The following is a 20,369-nucleotide window of genomic DNA, read 5'->3' on the forward strand; positions in this document are numbered from 1 at the left end:
GCAAGTGTATTTCTCCCTGTTCACTCGCCCTCCACTCAATCCACTTGCCGTTCAAGTGTCATTCGTCATGTGTAGCTTGGCCCTCAGTTCTGAATAAACATGCTTAGGAGCATGCTATAGACTGTCTCTTTTAAAAAAATCTCTAGTACATCTTTTTTATTTGTGAACATGGTTAAGACGATCATGTGGAAACATGGAAACAGCCTGTCTGGGTTTGGCTGCCCCTCCCCCCTCACCATCCATGTGGATCCTGGGAGGAGCAGCGGCAGCAACAGCAACAGCCAGAGCCTCACGGCTGCTGAGAAGGCGGTGGCCAGACGCCGCAAGGCCAGAGGAAGGGCTGATGCCGGTGAGAGAAAGGACCCTAAGTGACAGCAACAATGGCCGTGGCCACTCGCCCCCCCCCCAACTTGATAGGAATGAGAAGGCAAGCCCTGGAGTGCCCCCTGCTGCCCCCTGCAGCAGCTGTGTGGCACAGGTGGCAGGCAGGGAAGCTGTGGGAGCAAGCAGCCTGCTGAAAGGCATGAAGCCAGGAAACCTGGTGGGTGAGGCCTGCAAGAGGTATGGCCAGAGGAGGAAGATGAAAACAGGTGGGCGGAGACAGGCTAACCCCAACGCAGGGCCTCATGGAGGGAGGCAGGGTAGTGGGAGCCCTTGGCTCCCTCTTGTCACATCTTGGGGTACCCCAGGGAAAGGGGCCATCCTTGGGGCTCCTTTAAATAGCCAGGCTGGCAGAAGCTGGGGAGGAAGAGTATGGCCACTCCAGAGAGCTGCACAGGGTGACAGATGGCTAGAGAAAGAGGGAACAGGATGGAGACAAAAAAAACCCTCCTCCCATTTCTGAGGCTTCTTTCCCCCCTTCAAGGCTGTACAAGGCATTTGAAGAAGGGGGGATAGCCCAGAACTCCAGCCTTGGGGTAGCGGAGCCTGACACAGCCATTTAAAACAAATCAATCCCTGGAAATGCGGATGTAAACTTCCTCATTAATATCATCTCTGCTGAAGCACCCTCTGTCCAACCCTGTGAGGTTCTGGCCCACAGTGACCTTCCAAAAGCTTTCTAAAACTTGAAGAGAATCTCTGTAGTCACATGGCACCAGTAGCATCCTCTTAGATCCAGTCTAATGTTGCCCTTAGTTCGCTATAAACTGCATGTGAGTCATTCTTTAAAACAAAATGATTAGCTGAATCAATTTCATTTGAACTAATCAAATGAGCTATCCAAATAGAAAGAAAATTCTCCCGTTACCTTCAGCAGATACTGAGCGGTGAGTCATGGGTGAGCTGAATATTTGCTTTTCATCATCCTAAGCTGTATCAATAGATAAACCTCTGAGCATCTCTGGTTTTGATCAAGAGAGCCTTTTTGTTATCATTGTTCTGTGCCTGGTAAAGAGACATGCCGACATAACTGTTGATGGCATTTAATAGGGAGATGCACGGCTGTCAGACTGTGGCTAAATAAGGCTCTCACTACAGGGTTCCCTTTAGAAGCAAACACAAGTCCATTGTTTGAGAAAGGAAACTTTACTGCAGACAAGGTCCATTATAGTCCACTGTCCTGAATAGGAGACTCAGGATGGTACATGATCATTGTTACCAATGAAGAGCAAGCATAGGATACAGAGTAACAATACCCATCTGGAACAGCCTCCCCCCACAGTTCTCAAAACAACATCTTTCAGTCTTGGGAAGCTGCTCTCCTTCAAGGCCAATGCTTGGTGGAACGGTGTTAGACAAAACAGTCTCCTCCGGTGGGAATGCTGCCTGGGAACTGGTGCACCTGGGGAGAAAGCACTTAAACACTAGAAGCATTAGAAAATGGAGTCAGTACAGTTTAGATATATACTGGACCTGACATTCTGCCCCCCTTAAAACAGATCCCCCCCTGGTTTATATGGGTAGCGAGTATGAAAAGCTTTGGTTAATCTAGGAGCATGAACATGTGCAGAGTTCACCCATTCATCGTAACCAGAATCAAAGTCCTTCCATCTAATGAGGTAAAAAAGCTGATTTCGCTTGAGTTTAGAGTCCAAAATTTGTTGTACCTCATAGTGTATTTGGTCGTCAATTAAAGTTGGAATGGGTGGAGCTTTGATGTGCCATTTGTTGTCGGTGGGAGCTCTCTTTAAAAGGCTGACATGGAACGTATCGTGCACATGGCGCAGATTCTTGGGCAAAGTTACAGCAACAGTCACTTTATTTATTATCTTGCGCACAGGAAAAGGTCCCAGGAATTTCAGAGCGAGTTTGCGGCTTGTCTGAGCTAGTTTCAGGTTTTTTGTGGAAATATACACATGATCTCCGGGTTGTAATTCCCATTCGGCCACACGATGGCGATCTGCGTATTTTTTATAATCCAGTTTGGCTTTTTCAAGGTGTTTCTTAATAAGAGTCCACTGCTGCGCCGCCTCCCCCCACCACGAAGATACATCTGGCAATTTAGAGGAATGGAGAGGGGGTGCGTCCAATGGGAAGGGATTGAAGTGAGTTCCGTATACAATTTTGAATGGGGCCTCTCCCGTTGAAGCGTGTACACTGTTGTTATAGGAGAATTCGGCTAGAGGGAGAAGGTCCACCCAATTATCTTGTTGAAAATTGATGTAGCAACGAAGGAACTGTTCTAATATTTGATTTGTTTTTTCGGATTGCCCGTCGGTTTGTGGGTGGTGGCTTGAACTGATGCCTTGCTCAATATTCAACATTTTCAAAAGCTCCCGCCAGAAGTTGGCAACGAACTGTCCGCCGCGATCCGAAATCACCTTGGACGGAAAAGAATGTAATTTTACGATGTATTTTAGAAACAGATCCGCTAGTTTTCGAGCGGAAGGTATAGCAGTACAGGGGATAAAATGAGCTTGTTTGGAGAACAGATCTACCACAACTAAAATACAATTATGTCCTTTTGAAATAGGTAGATCAGTTATAAAGTCCATGGAGATTACTTCCCAGGGCCTGTTCGGCGTTTCCAATGGTTGCAGGAGACCCGGAGGTTTCCCTTTTCTGGTTTTTGCGCTGAGGCAAACAGGGCAGGAACTAACGTATTGGGAAATGTCTTTGCGCATGCCTGGCCACCAGAATTGTCTTTGAATTAGGTGTAAAGTTTTCAGGTACCCATAATGTCCAGCAATGGGAGCATCGTGACAGCGCTGCAAGACCTCCAGCTTGAGGCTGTCCGGGACATAAAACTTGCTCCCAGCTAGCCAATCCCCTTGTGGGGATTGGGTTAGTTTGTTTCGCGGAGCTTTATCCCCCTCCTTCTCCACTTCAGTTTTAAGTTTCGATTTCCACTCTTGGTTGGCCGGGAGGGGCTGCTTGGCATGGCTGCGAGTAGTCACCACGCCCCCAAGTTGCGTAGGTGAGAAGACCGTGTCGACAGTCTCCGCCCGCTTGCTCTTATGTTGGGGCATGCGCGACAGGGCGTCCGCCAAAAAGTTAGTTTTGCCCGGGAGATAATTTAGAGTGAAGTTGAATTTGGAAAAGAATTCCGCCCACCGCAATTGCTTGGCATTCAGTCTGCGTGGGCTTCGGAGGGCCTCCAAATTTTTATGATCTGTCCAGACCTCGAAAGGGTATCGCGCCCCCTCCAGCCAATGTCTCCAGTTAGTAAGGGCTGTTTTTACTGCAAAGGCCTCCTTCTCCCACACATTCCAATTCCTTTCCGCCTCCGAAAACTTTCTAGACAAGAATGCACAAGGCCGCAATTTCCCATCCTCCCCCTTCTGTAGTAAAACCCCCCCTATCGCCGTATCGCTGGCGTCGACCTGTACTATGAAGGGGGATTGTTCGTTGGGGTGGGAGAGGATGGGTTCCGTTACAAATTGCTTTTTTAGGCATTCGAAGGCCATTTGGCAATCGGGGGTCCATTGTAGTTTGGAAGAGGGTTTTTTAGCTTGGTCCCCTTTATCTTTGGTTTTCAGCAACTCTGTTAAGGGGAGTGTGATTTGGGCGAAATTTGCTATGAAGTCTCTATAGAAGTTGGCAAAACCCAGGAAGGATTGCAGTTCTTTGCGGGTGGTGGGTGTCTGCCAATCTTGGATCGCCTGTATTTTGGCTGGATCCATTTTCAGACCCTCTTGGGAGATACAATACCCGAGGTAAGTGAGTTCGGTTTTATGGAATTCACATTTGGACAACTTGATGGGCAGTTTATTCTTCATCAAGGTGGCTAGGACTTTTTGTACCATTTGAATATGTTCTTCCTCGGTGTCCGAATAAATTAAAACATCATCAAGGTACACCACCACCCCTTTGTACAGAAATTCGTGTAGAACTTCGTTTATCATGGACATGAATACAGACGGGGCTCCCGTCAATCCAAAAGGCATAACTAAGTATTCATATTGTCCGAGGGGCGTATTAAACGCGGTTTTCCACTCATCCCCTGCCTTGATACGAACGTGGAAGTAAGCATCTTTTAGATCTAATTTCGTAAAGATCTTACCTTGGGCCACGACGTTGAGAAGGTCTCGGATGAGCGGTATAGGATAGGCGTTGTTGGTGGATACTGCATTCAGTCCTCGGAAATCCGTGCACAGTCTGAGTCCCCCATCCTTCTTTTTCACGAAGAGGACTGGAGCGGCGTGGGGGCTAGAGGCTGGGCGGATGAACCCTCGTTGGAGGTTGGTGTCGATGAATTTCCGGAGCTCTTCGCGTTCATGGAGACTCATGGGATAGAGTCGTCCTTTGGGCAGTGAGGCTCCGGGTAAAATTTCCACCGCACAGTCCGTTCGTCGGTGCGGGGGTAGAGTATCAGCTTCCTCCTCCGAGAAAGCATTTAGGAAAGGCCAGTACGGTTCGGGTATTTGGTTGACTTCTTCTTGGGTGAGGAGGGCCTTTTCCTTATGAGTTGGATCTTCTCCCCAGTTTTGATTCCAACGGTGATTTTTACAGTTGGCATGACTGAAGGTAATACATCCTTGTGCCCAGTCTATGTAGGGATTGTGATCACATAGCCACTTGCTGCCTAGAATTAACGGGTACTTGGCAGTAGAGCTGATGACAAAGGACCTCTTCTCCCAATGTTGTCCCATGCCTGTGATCACCGGGATGGTTTCAGTTGTGACAGGATTCATGTTGGTACCATCCATTTGTTCAAAGATTACTGGATTTTGTAAATCCCGAGTTGGTAAGACCAGTCCATTGACTAGAGCTGGGGCTATGATGTCTCTCGAGCAGCCCGAGTCAATAAGAGCTTGCACCCGAATGTGCATTTTTCTCTCTGGGTTGATTAGAGTCACTGGCATGAATAAAATGGACCCAGGTGGCCGGTTCCGTGCAGGGACGGCCTTGGGGCGGATCTGTCGTTTGGGTCCTTTTACGACAGATCCATCTCGTTTCCCGACTGGGGACTTTCTGGATTGACTTCTGAAGATGGGGAAGCGGGATCGTATTCCATAACTTCTTCCGCTTCCAGCCCTCTCTCTGAGGCTGGCCTTTGGGAAGCGCCGCGGCCTCTATTCGCTCGTGGAGCTGGAGTCGGGCGTTGGAGCGTAGGAAACGGAGCAAGGGTTGGACGCCGTAATTGAAGCGGAGGTCTTTGCACAGGCCGGTAGGGGCATTGTGCTGCAAAGTGACCAGCCTGTCCGCATTGCAAGCACAGCCCTTGTTGCCATCTAGCATCTCTCGCTCCACGGGTGGCGTAGCCAGCTCCCCGTGCTCCCCTCTGTAAGGTCAATGGTCTTCTTTGTCCCGTTTGTTGTTGTTGTTCAACCAAACGGACTTCTAAAATGCGATTCTCCACTTCGCAAACAAGTTGGATCCAACCTAACAGTGTAGGGGGATTGTCTTGCATGAGGGCTCTGTCCAAAAGTCTCGGGTTAAGTCCTTGTTTGAACAGAATAATTTTTGTGGACTCCTCACACCTAGGGCACTTGGCTGCTAATTGCCGGAATTTTGTGACATAGTCTCTTGCTGACATGCTGCCTTGTTTGATGGCTTGCAATTCTGTTCGGGCCCGGGTTTCTTCTAAGGGGTCTTCATATTGTGCTCGAATAGCATCCACTAACCCCTGGAGAGTATCGAGTTCTGGGGCCCCAACATTGTATAGTCCCACATACCAATCTGCTGCCTTGCCCTGTAAACGAGATCCAAGATGTTCAATTTGGCTAGCCTCACTGCCAAAAAGGTGCCCCCACCGGTTGAAAAACTGTACCACTTGCACCAAGAAAAATCCCAGTTTGGAGGGATCCCCATCAAAGGTGGCTTCCAACTTCACCCAGCCCATCGGGAGTTCTTGTCTCGGAGCAGGCGTTGGGTAGAAGTCCATCGGCAGTCTTAATTGCGCCTGGGGCGCGGGAGGAGGTAACTGGAGCCTTGGTCGGGGCAACGGTGGCGGCTGTACTGGCGGCGGTTGAACCGGCGGTGCCGGCGGAGGTTGGACCGGCGGTGCTGGCGGAGGTTGTCGTGGTGGAGCTGCCGGGGGTGGTCTCGGTTGGGCCGGAGGCTGCAGTGGTGGGCGAGCAGGTGGCGGCAGTCTTGGCCTGGCTGGTAACACGGGAGGCGTTGGCGGCAGCTGTCGAGGTGGAGGAGGCTGGTGTGGTTGAGTGGAGATCGGCCGCTGAGGAGGGGGTTGGAGGTGTCGTAGAGGTGCGGGCCTTCCCGGTTGATTCGGAGGTGGTAAGACGGGCTGGTCCTGGGGCTGCTGCAACGGTATGAGCTGTGGTCGAGGTGAGAGGGGCCGCAGCGGCGAGGGTCGAACGGGTGGGAGGCCGCGCGGGCTTGCCCCTCCAGGCGTTGTTATTCTGGGAAGCAACGGCTGGCCTCGTGGTGCTGGTAGACCGTCTCCCGAAGGTTGCCCGACGGGAACAGTTTCTCGCGGTTGACCAGGGGCTCCCCCCTCGGATGGGGCCGCGGGTGCTCCCGCTTGGTCCGGCCGGACCGTTATAGGAGAAGTATGGGGGGGTATCACCGGTGTATCACTTGGCTTTTCCTCCCCTTCCGTAGGCCTCTCAACGGGAGTCTTACCGGGTGGCTCAACCGGGTTATCCCCTCTCGGTGGAATTTCCTGCTGTGTGGGAAGTTCCTTGGGTTGTTCTCCCAATTCGCCAGGATAGGTGCCCCCTGCGCCGGTAGGTGACGACCGCTGTTGAACTTCCTCCATCGGATAGGAGATGACACCTTGGAGGGTAGCTATCTGTATCGCCATCTCTTCAGGGGACAGTCTTTCTCCTGCTCCCATTGCAGAAATTAAATGAATGGCATGAGCCAAACTTTCTTCCATATCCATCAGCTTAGCTTCTAACTGTTGCATTCGACTTGGCCCCGGTTGTTCACTCATGGAACCTTCATTCGTTGCACTCACCGGGGAAAAGGGGCCCCAAGGAGGAGGGTCCCCTTGGACGACTCGCGACCTCGCGGCTAGAATTCCCTTGGCCATACCTGTCACGGCCGAGATGCTGGTATCTACCGCATAGGTGCGACCTTGTATCTGCTCCCAACTTTGTTCAGGGACTTCCATTGGCTCTTTCCACGGGGCAAGTTCGGAATAATCCCAACTCAGGGCGCCGCGGCGAGACGTGTCCCCCTCCGTTTGCTCGAACGTCCTGTTCCAATATCGCCATGGTTGGCTGCTATCTAGCTCCGGGACGGTTTCTAGGCTTCGGCGCCCGTCCATCGAAACTCGTGGATGGAGTCCACCTGCCCGGCGCTCTCTCGTTTCTCGGGGTCTGGCTCCCCACTCCGACGGGGTGGGTACCAAGATCAAGGGGAGAGCGGTCGCTTTCGGCCTTGCCCCGGGGTCGCCTTCGGTCTCGTCCCGAGTGCTGAGGTCGATGAGAGGCGGGGTGGAAGTGGAAGCTCCGGTTCCGTTCCCGGCTGCTCCCAGCTCCTGGGAGTCTTGGGCTTGTACAGGTTGATTGTCGGGAGACGCATACGGATCGAACAAAGGATCCCTGTCCGGGACAACCTTGGATTCCGCTGGGCCCGACTCAGACATGATTGGTAACAAAATGTCAGACTGTGGCTAAATAAGGCTCTCACTACAGGGTTCCCTTTAGAAGCAAACACAAGTCCATTGTTTGAGAAAGGAAACTTTACTGCAGACAAGGTCCATTATAGTCCACTGTCCTGAATAGGAGACTCAGGATGGTACATGATCATTGTTACCAATGAAGAGCAAGCATAGGATACAGAGTAACAATACCCATCTGGAACAGCCTCCCCCCACAGTTCTCAAAACAACATCTTTCAGTCTTGGGAAGCTGCTCTCCTTCAAGGCCAATGCTTGGTGGAACGGTGTTAGACAAAACAGTCTCCTCCGGTGGGAATGCTGCCTGGGAACTGGTGCACCTGGGGAGAAAGCACTTAAACACTAGAAGCATTAGAAAATGGAGTCAGTACAGTTTAGATATATACTGGACCTGACACACGGCAAGTATATTTGGAATAATGACGATCAGGTTATCTATTTATCCATGGATTGTAGAAAACCACAGACAAAACAGAGCAGATCAATAATATGAGAGTTAACTGTCCATCTACAGATGGAAACAAAATGTAGTTTTTAATGTTGCTGCCATTTTAAAGTGATTTAAAAATGCCACAAGGGCCTGAGCAGTAGACTGAGGTGCTCTTGTTTTTCTCCCATGCCTTTTCAAACAGTGGGCCGGGGGTGGGGTGGGGCACATGGCCATTTCAGCACTTGAAAAGGCAAGGGGAGGGGGAAGAGTGCCTCGACCTGTTGTGCTGCAGACCCCTTTGCAATATTTTTAAGTTGTTTTAAAATGACGGCAGCATTCCTGTAGTGGACACAAAGACAGTGTCACATCTAGTTTGGCCCCAAGTATAAAAGGCACCTGTATGTCTGAAATGTGTGGTTAGCTTTGTTTCTGTCCATGTCTTTAACTATAAATGTTCATCTGTATAAGGTCTGTGCTGCGGTTTTAATCCATCTGCCTTTATGCAGTATTTAAACGATGATACTGTTTCTCATCCAAAAACAATTTCATCATTTTTCACTTTCGCCTTTCTTTAAAAAAAACAAAAAACATCCAGCCAGTGGAAAAGCTATTGTCAGATATTTGCAAGTTTTTTTTTTAAAAAAAGACTTGTCTTGTATTACGCATGACTGGCTGATGAAGTGCTGGAAGAGAATAATGCCAACTGTGGCATGACATCATGGTTCTTTTTGCAAGCGATGAGAGCCCACGGAAACATCACTCATCAAGACAACCGAGACTCTGTAATCTGAAATGCCAGTTCGCTGCCAACAGCAAAAAAGATGATGATAATTAAAAAATAAGCCTAAAGAAAATTTGTCTTGCAATTAAAATTTGAAGCCTGTTTTCTGTTGCATCTGAACAAGGATGCGCTCTTAAATATTGGTGGCACTTTAGAGTTTTCAACTGTGTTTTCAACTGAGCATGTCATGCCAGTGAATGCTAGCTTTATGCTTGCTTGTTTTCTTCACGAAGCAATCTGCGATAATCAAATCTGACAATGTAGTGTAATAAAAATCTCAGTCACTTCCTTTTCTTTGGCAAAAAAGGTCCAGTTCTGCAACCCCTTTCTGGGCCAGAGTGGATGAATTTAGTTCAGAAGTGTGTTCTGTCTGGGGTGAGGAAAAAATGGACTCTTCTTGTTTTTCTCCAAGTTCACTAGACATGAATGCAACTGCGTGAGCTTGACAAACAACAAACAGTTATGCAGAAGTACATAAGGTTGTGGTTCTTCCATTGTTGGTCAGTGGGTTGTGCCTCTCTTGCAGGCAGGTCCCAAGCCTGGGACGGGGGCCAAAGAGGAACAAAAAGCTGGGAGGCTCTGGGCCTGCCTACTCCCAGTAGCCGGGAAAGGATGTCAGCTGCCATGTTCCCTCATCCTCCCCTCTTTTGCCGTGTTGCCACACTCATTCCCTTATAGAAGGGGAGAGAGAGACAGCCTGACTACTGCCAAGCAAAAGGTTAATATTTTACACCCAGGATCTCTAAGTAAGCCAACCAACTTCTCTAGCCAAGCCACTGGGGTTCTCATTTGCCTGCTAATGGCCAGCCAAATGGGAGGAGCACAATTGTCATCCCCAATGATAACTTAATGCCCAGTGCAACCTGGAAACAATTGCATCATGCCAGGGGCAGTGCTTTAGCACTTGGTCAAAAACATAGTTTTTGGCTGAGCGCTAAAGCGTCGTCCCCAGCGTGACATTGTTGCTTGTGGGTTGCACCAGAAGTTATTTCATGGCACGGAAAAGGATGTTCATTTTCCCAGTAAATTCCCACCTCCCCCTATCCCTCGCTGATTGCTGGGCCGTGCCTGGCAATGCTTACTGTAGCTTCTGTCAGTTGCATCTCAGGCCTAGACTTTGGGTTGCTAACTCTGGATTGGGAAATTCCTGGAGATTCGGGAGTGGATCCTGAAGAGGGCAAGGTTGGAGGAGGGGAAGGTTTTCAAGTGGGATGTAATGCCAGGAGTTCACCCTCCAAAGCTCCCGTTTTCTCCAGGGGAACTGCTCTCTAGTCTGGAGATCAGTTATAATTCTGGGAGATCTTCAGGTTCCCCCAGGAGTAGGGTTGCCAGGTCTGGTACTGGCAGAAGAGGGGGCTGGTACTTAAAAGGTCATTCACACACACTCCCAGCCTGCATGCGACAATGTCACTTCTGGAAGTGATGTTCTAGCGCTGGTCATGAGAGTGGGAGCACTCCCAAGGTGGATTACACAGTGCAAGTGAAATGCAGTAGAATCAACAACTGGACATTCACTGAGCAAAATGCAATAATGAGCAATAGTCAGGACACTCAGTGAACAGATACAAAAGGGAACAGTAGCAGAAAATATGAAGCAAGCATAAAGCCAAGGATTTTGATGCTACAATGTGCCCCTGAATTCTCACCAACCTCTCTCTGTTGGCAGACAAACCAGTGGGTTGGATCCAACCAATTTGATAAAAGGGGGGGGGCACAAACCACCAAAAAGGACTATTCTGTGGTCCATGGAATATGCATGTTCAAAAGCCATGTGGGATGTAGACTGTAGTAAGGAAGAGAAATGGGTGATACTCATGGGTCATTTCATAGAAAAAGAGCTGGAGGAACTCATTAGCATAACTTATTAGCATATTCCATGCCCCTTGACATCACTAAAAGTGTGTCATTAGCATAACTGTTTTGCATATGCCACACCCCCTGACCACCTATCCTGGCTGTTTTGGACCCAATCCTGGCCATTCAGGGCCGAAATTGGGCCCAAAATAGCAAAAGGGGCTGAAAATGGCTGAAAAGGGGCCCAAAATGGTCAGAATTGGGCCGCTGCTGAGTGCGACAGTGATCCACCACCCATCAGAGGCCCAATCCGGGCCATTTCAGCCCCAATCCAGGCCGAAATGGGCCCAAAATGGCTGAGAGTCAGGTGGGCGAGGCCACCTGTCATGTGACCTCTTTGGGGAACTACCGGAACTGCGTTCCTGCGTGTTCCCCCTCGAAATGAGCCCTGGTGATAATGAATGAAGAGGCTGGCTGGATCCAGCCCACTGTGGCAAGGATTCCCTGAAAATCAAATGTCAGATGCATGTTTTGGTAACAGGATTCCATTATGTGAATTACATTTTCTATGATGTCATTATATTTCATATTCTAGCACAAATCTGTGATTTTATTCTACAACTGCCGTATGCTTGGTGGCAGTCCCCCCCCCACCTCTCATTCTCTCATTAGTAGTACTTTTAACTCAAGCAAGCTGTTAAAACTCCCATTTTGTTTGTAACACTGGAATGGAGTGAATGAATAAATAATGAATTCTTGTACTGGTACTGTTCCTTTAAAAAGAATACCACCAGTGTGTTAAAAAGGTGCATGATGCCTTAAATAAAAGGGTAGTTTGCTTCTTTCAAATGCTCGTTGTGGTTTTCCTGCTGCTAAGAAAAGGATGCAGAAATACTATAATCACCCGTCCCCAAAAATGTGCAGTCTGGACTGCTTGTAAAAATACTCATTTGGAACTAAATTCAAGCTCCTCTTAAGCCATTGGCAGGGGAGGAAATGCAGAATGTTTAAGGAATATTTACCAGCTTCTGTGGCAGAGCACTGCTTGTTTGCTTGCTTACTTTCGGAGGACGGCAGAAATGCTAAAAAAGACTTTAAAGGGGAAACACTATGTTGTGATGCCTTCATGAGATAACAAAAGGAGTGATGACCTCTGGACAGTGCTCCTTAAGTACAACTGTCACACTGATGTCCAGCTGACTGTCTCTTTTTAGGTGTATCTGCTCAGCTGACCAGTACTCGTCTCCGGCGGAATACGTCAGTGGGGACTCCCTTTTGGATGGCTCCTGAGGTTAGATGAGACTATTAATTCCTGGTTTTAGTGCTGTCTGCTTATGTTTTCTTTTTTTAGCTTCTACTTTTCCCAGTTCTTTTTGTTTCTGCAACTTTCTAGAACTCTCTGTTGTGATGCTCCAAATCCTTTGAAGACCTTGTCCGTAAGATAAGCATTGAGGTTACTTTATAAATAAGGGGATGAGTCAGTGGGTTTTATTAGAGAACAACAAAATAACTTACCTTGCACTGAAGTTCCTCCATAAAGGAGTCCATTGTAATATGCTCTGTGATTTTCATTTTCCTGTTTAAAATTCAGTCTATGGCATTCATGATCGAAAGCAATGAAGTAATGTATGTATTTTACTGGCTCGGGTAATGTCATGCATGTCTCTTGTGTGTGTGTGTTTCCCTAAGGAAATAACAAAACTAAGCAAATATAGTAAGTTGAGTTCTCCATATTCAACTCAAGCCACACATTTAGGAATCCCAAGGGATTTTATATCAAGGGTGTCGAGGCAGAATGAAAACTCTGATGAAGAGTCTACTAATTGCTGTCATTTATTCCCAGTCAATGGCAGTGGGAAGGTTAGCTCAGAGGTATAGACACGTGCTAGCTTCAGTCCAAATCTTACAGAGTTCATGCGGGAAGTGAAACGCTCTTGTGCTCTGAAAAGTATACATGCATCTGTGTTTGAGCGCATGTACAGCCTTCCCCAATACTGAGGTGGATGGGACAGTTCTGCCACATGGCATTCCATGTGTCTCAGAGTCACTTAGAGCACAGGATTGGGGCATAACATCTCAATCTATCTCATGATTTATGTGAAAAACTATATTTAAACTAGTGACTTTTCCTGTTATTCAAGAGTTGTATTCACAGTGTTAAAAGGTAAGGTATTTGGGTACACTGTGGCACGAAATAATCATGCTTGCCAGGAAACTGAGCTGTTTTGCAACATGTGAGCACCAAATCATGTTCCTTTAGAGGTGCTTGTTTAGGGCACCTCTAAAGGAATGGATTCACAAGTGTGATCCATCAGGCCTAACACGGAACTCCTGCCAAGTACTGGGTCCTGCCTCTTGTTTTTGCATTTCCATGTAGGCAATACAAAGACTTCGTTTATTGAATCAGATGGACTGTCATGTATGGTTGGCAGACTTGAGTTCTGCTTGGTGAGTTGCAAGTTATCCAGTCCAGATTAAAGATAAGAAGAAGGCAGCTAGTCTAGTTAAATCTTCATCTAATCCAAGTAGACATAACCCATTCCTGATGACCCACTGACCTTTAAGGCCTTCTCCGATGTCTTGAAGAGGATGGGTTGCTATTTCTAATAAAGGTCAGTACCCACGTTACAGAGTACACAGGTTGTGTCTGGGTCCCTCACCCTGCGCAACAGTCAGGTGTGACTTACGGGTTCTTCTCAGTCCCCATTCACAGATTGCCTTATTTGGACTGAGACTGCAGTGCCTGCATATAAGGGGCTTTCAGTCCCAAGATGCGTAGCAGGTACTGCACTTAGGGTGGAATTCGCCCAACCCTCAATTGAGAAGAGAGCATGGATTACAGCCTTTAAGTTGTTCTTGAACAAGGAAATTTACAAGGACAATTCAGGGAAAGTAGGTTTTGCACATTTGATCTCGCAGGATACCTATAAGAGTAGCCGAACTAATTTAATTAACCAGAAACTAAAAATTCTGGATATTGATATAACATCTTTACAGACAAATGAGGCCCTAAGAGTTATAAAATTAAAACTAAAGGATCTCGATTACAGCAGTACTCTCCAGAGAGCCAGACGTACATGTTTGGGCTTATCCCTGGGACTTTCACCCCCAGAGGCTATTCCATCTTATTGCTATTCTTTAAAGATTCCAGCTCAACGCAGAGCCTTCACATTGGCTGGACTTAACTCCTTCCCCTCTAAAGTGCTTTCTGGTCGTTTCTCTGGACTCCCTTATTCTGAACGAGTTTGTGACTGTGGACAAGGAAAGTTACAGACCTTGGATCATATAATAGTTTTTTGCCCTAAGTGGAGTAAGGAAAGAGAGAGATTTATTATTCCTATTATGTTAAAAGAAAAGCTTCCCTTCATTCCTTGGGCAATCTCAGTGTTATTGTCTGATAACTTTCCTGACAATCAAACCTCTGCTATAGTGGCTTCCTTTTTAGCCACGGTGATAAAGAAACAAGATTTTCATGAGTTTAGATAGTTTAAAGTGATAATGACGAGTTATGTCTATGTGAATTGGGTATGTTCAAGTGTACAGTTCATATTTTGTTGGTGTGTGTATGGCTTGTGGCTTCGGCCGGAAAAGCAATAAACATCATCATCATCATCATCATCATCATCATCATCATCATCATCATCATCATCATCATCATCATCATCATTATTATTATTATTATTATTATTATTATTATTATTATTATAAGGGGCTTCAACCTCCCTCTGCCGCCATTTCCCTAATCTGAAGGGCCCCAGAGGAAGGCTTTCTTTGGTCTATTAGGAAAAAATTATATGTATCAAAGGGAATATATGGGTTTCCCTAACATGCCCAATAACATCTTCTCTGACCATTTCTGATTTGGGAACTGGTGCAGGAGGGAACGCTGGAGCCCTTTCTCCAGGCACGCCATAGTCCTGATCTGCAGTGGGCACCCTGTGCAAGGGAACGGAGAAGAACTCCCAGTTCACATCTGAATTCACAGTTCACGTAGGGTGAAGGCTCCAGACCCATCCTGTGTACTTAGTAATATGTGAGCTCTATTGGGTTCTAGATTGCAACGCCTTCCATCGTACAAAGAAGCAATTTAAATTTCTTTTTGAAATGTTATATGCTTACGCCGATGTTCTGTTACCATAGCAATAGCTATGGAACCATAGAGGAGTTCTTTCCTGGCGTTGCTGCAGCACATCGTGGTTTTATGTGTCTGCCTCTCTGCTGTTTTCTGCAGCATGGCAGTTATTCACAGACGGCACAGAGGATCAAAATACAATTTAACTACTCACCTTTTTAGAATATTTCCACTTCGTGCTTAGCGGATATAAAAAGCCTGAAATTATGGCTGTTCTGGCTGCTGCACTTGAAAGCTTAAGAACCGTGTCAGGCAGAAACAATGTGATTATCTGGGTAGCTCTCCAGATGCTTTGTATGTTACGTATTTTTTTCATCTTAATAGGTGATTGCCTGTGAGCAACAGCTGGATAGTTCCTATGATGCCCGGTGTGATGCGTGGTCACTAGGAATCACCGCTATAGAACTGGGGGATGGGGACCCACCCTTGGCTGATTTGCATCCTATGAGAGCCCTTTTCAAAATACCCAGGTACGGCCTCAGTGCATGTGGTTACCAAGGTATAATTGGGCATGTAGTTTCTTCCATAGCCATGATAATACTGGAAAACTATATGGTTCTGTGGTTTTTGCAATGTATTAAGTACGTTTTCTTTTTCACCAGTAAAATGACATAGGTTCAGTTTACTCTCTGTATTTTACTTTTTAGAGAGGAAATCAGGTATCTGAACAGGAGTTTGTGTTCAAGACAGTGTCTGGAGATGTGGGACTCTGTGATGTAAACAGTATTGTATGTTTTCTAACTGCATGAAAATATTTTCATTTGGTAGCAGGTAGCATAGACTGAGTTCTGGCTGCTAAATTAAATGGATGCTTAGAAGGTTCGTTTTAGGCTGTACGCCCTGCATCTTTGGACTGGGGCACTCTATTCCATCTGATATAGGAATGCCTCTTGGCTTGGATCCACCATCTTACAGGCATAATGCTAGGAACACTTCCCTGAGAACCATCATGTAGAATGCATCCGTGCCGCAAGGACATGTTCCTAGTCTTTGGTGGCAGGATTGCAATTCAGGACGCAAAGTGGGAGACAACACTGTGGGCTATTGAAATGCAAATAATGCAGTACTTAAAGAACAGCTAGTGGCTCAAGCATAGTTTGCTTATGCAACAGAAACATTTTCATTTTCACAATTTTTCCTTTTCCATTTGTAGTGATGTTATACGGGGGAAATGAAGTATACTTCGAAGGGTAATGATCTGTTCCAAACCTCTTGTTCAGATTTAGCTACAGTGAAGCAGAAACATTAGTTAAAGGAAACCAAGAGTGCCATTGTGGTGTTGTGACGAGCAGGTAGAACTGAGACTTGGGAGAAACAGGGTCAAATTGCCACACAGTTACAAAGCTCACTGGGTTGCCAGAGACAAATTGCTATCTTGCAGCCTAGCTTGTATCATGAGTTTGTGGTGAGACAAAAATACTACTCTCAAGTAGGATACAAATAATAAGGAAATGAAATACAACCTTTTTAAAAAGATTGTTGCAGTATCCCATGTCCTACTTTTTATAAACTATCAGCAGTATCATCACTGCTCTTGCATCTCCTTTCCTGTTCCATTCAAACATGCCGCTGGTGGGCTTGAGGTTTTCAAGCAGTGGTTGGGCAGTCATTGGTTGTGAATGCTGTCCTTTGGGTTTCTTGTGCTGAGCAAGGCTTGGGCTTAGATGGCCTTTTCCAACTCTCTACCACCACCCATTTCCCCCTTCCCCTCTTAGTCTTAGAATGCTTAAAATGTGCTGTTTACTGCTGCCTTCTCTTCTTTCTTGAGCTCCTGCAGTCTAGCATCTGCAGTCCACTGGACCTGCCATCCCACCCGAATCACTGATGACTGCCCCTTTGCCGAATCCAAAGTCCCTACTAAGTCATCCTCCTCCTTAACCCCTCTGCTGTCTTTCTTGGCGTTTTGCTTGACTCCCTTCATACCGTAGGTTTCTGTGGCTCTGTCCTCAGTTGTTCTCTTCTTAGCTATATAATTGCTTGTGCAAAGTTTCCACGGTGTGGTGGGGGTGGGAGCCCTTTCCCTGCTTTTCCTCTGCCAGTTGGAACCTGTTCTTGGTGCTCAGCTATTTTATTTCTACCCTGACTGATCTCATCAAACTCCATGACTTTCAGTTACTACCTATATGCTGATTATACACATTTCTCTCTCTCTCTCTCTCTCTCTCTCTCTCCCCCCTTCCCCCCCTGATTTTTTTCATCTCTCTCTCTCTCTCTCTCTCTCTCTCTCTCTCTCCCCCCTTTCCCCCCCCCTGATTTTTTTCATCCAGTCATGCATCTCCAGTGGTCTTTTTGGACTTTCCACCTGGATATATAATCAACATCCCCAAACTCAACATACCCAGTGCTGGACCTCCTCACTCTTTCCCTGGCTTTTCTCTCCTTGTACCCTCCATATCCATTGGCAGTGTCACACCATTCTCTGGAAGAGGCATGAATATTTGACTTTTTATTTGATTTTTCTCTTTCTTGTCCCCCATATTCAGGTGCCGCTAAGTCATATCCCTTTGTTCATCACAACATTGCAAAAATACATCCCTTCTTCTCTATTGCCTTGATGAAAACTCTGATACGGGCTCTGGTCTGCTTTTACCATGACTACTGTAACCTTCCCTTGTCTTGCCTTCTGTTGCCCCTCCTCAGCACCATCACCACTATCCACATTGTCTTCACAAAATTGTCCTGCTTTCTCAGACCTCGTGAAGCCATCATTTAGTTCCTTACACTGGTTTCCTGCTCTTTCTGGGATCCAGCATAAACTCTTTATTCTTTGTTCTCATATCCTATATCCCCTCATATCCCTGACCCTCCAGCACCACTCTTTTGAAGACCCCCTGCTCCCTCCAATGATGTTGCCTCTTGTAACTGGGTGCCGCCTAGAAGACCTGCACGGTGCCTTCAAACCATTCCTCAAAACCCACTTTTCCTGTAAAGCCCTTGTTACAACTCTTTAGTTTCCATCCCCTACTGAAACTAAGCTCAGCAATGAAATAAACATATTCTCCCCCTGTTTATTCCTACCTCCGTCCCCTTGTTGTGGTTTTCCTCACCTCACATTTTAGATTATAAATTCCTTGAGAGCAGGGACCTTTGCTCTGTAATGCATTGCGTGCATTGTGTATAAGTGCACACAATAACAATAGTAATAGTAACAGTATTAGCAATAGTAGTAGTAACAGCCACAGCAACAACAGCAGTAGTAATCAATATAATTAATTACTCAATAAGACCAGGATTTGGGATGTATGATAACCCAAGATTTGGATATGATGGGATCGGCAGCTCTATCCTGGTTGGAATTCAGTCGTATGCTTTCAACTGATGGTAAATTTCTCATGTCTTTCTGAGTGCAGAATAACTTCCATATTGCTAGGTTATAAAGAACTCTTTACTGGAGAGCTTGGGCCATGGTTGTGTGAGTTATGAAAGTAAAATCATTGCATTTAATCCTGACAATATTAGCAGACCCAAAACGTTGTAAAGACTATTCTTTACAGGGCTCCTCATATCGCATAAATAATGATGAATAGCTCATTAACGGTATCGTTCTGTTGACATGTTGGAAAATTACAGCTGCGCTTGATTTATTTGGCAGAGATTGTTCAATTCTCTTTTCTTTTTAGTAAGCTGTGTAACATCCGGATCATCATTGGTGCACTATACTTTTCTAAACAAGGCCCTTTGAAATGAGACAAACTCGGTTGTTTTTGGTGACTCATCTACAAACTCCCTACTCAGACTGACTTCTTTTACTCTTGTTTTGTTCAACATACACTCTAACCTATGGTAATACTAGATATTAACCTACTGTAATACCATGTTATGCAGAAACCCACCTCCAACGTTACGGCAGCCGGAGCTGTGGTCGCCAGAATTCAATGACTTTATCAGCAAGTGAGTGACGATGAAGCCATTTACAAGCAAATAAATGTATGAATGCACATCACTGCAGTTATAACCATGTAATCTTGTTTATTTAAACAGCATCTAAAGCATTCCAGTGTTCATATAGGAAAGCAGTGTTGTTGTTTTTAAAAAGGGGCTGCTATGCAGACAATGCAGAAGAATTTCTAGTATCTAGCAGCTATGGATGAAAGAATTGTTTGTATGTTTTATTAGATCTGTATTATTACTTCTATAGATAGATGGATGGATGGATGGATAGATAGATAGATAGATATTACATATATATAGATATATAGATAATGTACATATATTGATGTAACTATATAGCGTTACATCAGAGATGTAACAGGGAACTCAGCATGGGCAGGGGCAAAATGATACTTCCATAGCCGTGAGTGATGCCCCATAATACTGGGGTTATGCCTGTTCTTTAGATGCGGGGAAGAGAGTAGAGTGAGAGATAATAGATAACGCGCATTTATTCAGTGCCGCATTTCTCCTGCAAATATCCAGCTGTCTTTTTATATATGTGCATGAGACTCTGAAAGGTGTGACAGTATAAAGCAGCTTCATGTGCTATCGTGGAGGGTGAGTCGAGAGCAGAGACGGTTCTCCCTCACTCCAGATCTGGTAGGGGGATAGCACCCCCGATACTTGTTCCATGCCCTGCTTGGCATTCGGCTTCAGCTTCTGTCTCCACCCATCTTTCGTTACACCAAGTTGTGGTGTTGTTGTTTTTCTGCTAGTGCAGGTGCTTGACCAAAGATTATGAGAAACGGCCCACAGTGACTGACCTGCTGCAGCATGAATTTGTGAAGCAGGTGGAGGGGAAGGAGAACATTCTGCAGATGCAATTGATGGAATTCATTGATGTTCATCAGCAAATGGGAATCACAGAAAGAGCAAGGTAATCTCCCTGCCCCCCGCGCATGCAGTAAAAAGGACATTTTTCAAAACTGTTTAATTCATGCTATTAAAATGGGTGCTAGAATGCACATTTTCTGAGAGATGTTTCTTTAGGATATTTTCTTCTGGTATCCCAGTCTGAGTATGCCTTTGGTCCAAACCTGATTCCAAAATTGGGTTGCCCTTCGGCAAGGGGCAATGAACAAAACCTTTTCCTGCCCTCCTCAAAGCTGAACCAACATGGGTCTGAACAACAGCCCCATCATCACTCAATGTAGTGGTCATGTTGTACCTTACAAACCAGTTACTCTAGAGGAATCCTTCATAGAGTCTGTCTACACAAGAGATCTTACATGGGGACGCTCAAGTGAAAGATCTTACACTTGTTCTCCCATTGTGGTTACACATGTATTGCTAGGGAGACAGAGTACATGTGAATATAAGACCACACAGA

At 46.2% G+C, this 20,369-nt stretch overlaps 1 protein-coding gene across 1 annotated transcript in view; it reads left to right on the plus strand.

The window, feature by feature from the left end:
* Positions 1-20,369, plus strand: part of MYO3A (myosin IIIA) — a 122,509-nt gene that overhangs the window by 31,378 nt on the left and 70,762 nt on the right. The window contains exons 5-8 of the mRNA XM_054991488.1: positions 12,189-12,265; positions 15,431-15,576; positions 18,932-18,997; positions 19,761-19,916. Of these exons, the coding sequence (XP_054847463.1) occupies positions 12,189-12,265; positions 15,431-15,576; positions 18,932-18,997; positions 19,761-19,916 (445 nt within the window). The remainder of the gene's footprint in view (positions 1-12,188; positions 12,266-15,430; positions 15,577-18,931; positions 18,998-19,760; positions 19,917-20,369) is intronic.

Source organism: Eublepharis macularius, chromosome 11 (assembly GCF_028583425.1).
Source record: "Eublepharis macularius isolate TG4126 chromosome 11, MPM_Emac_v1.0, whole genome shotgun sequence".
NCBI classification, from domain to species: Eukaryota; Metazoa; Chordata; class Lepidosauria; order Squamata; family Eublepharidae; genus Eublepharis; species Eublepharis macularius.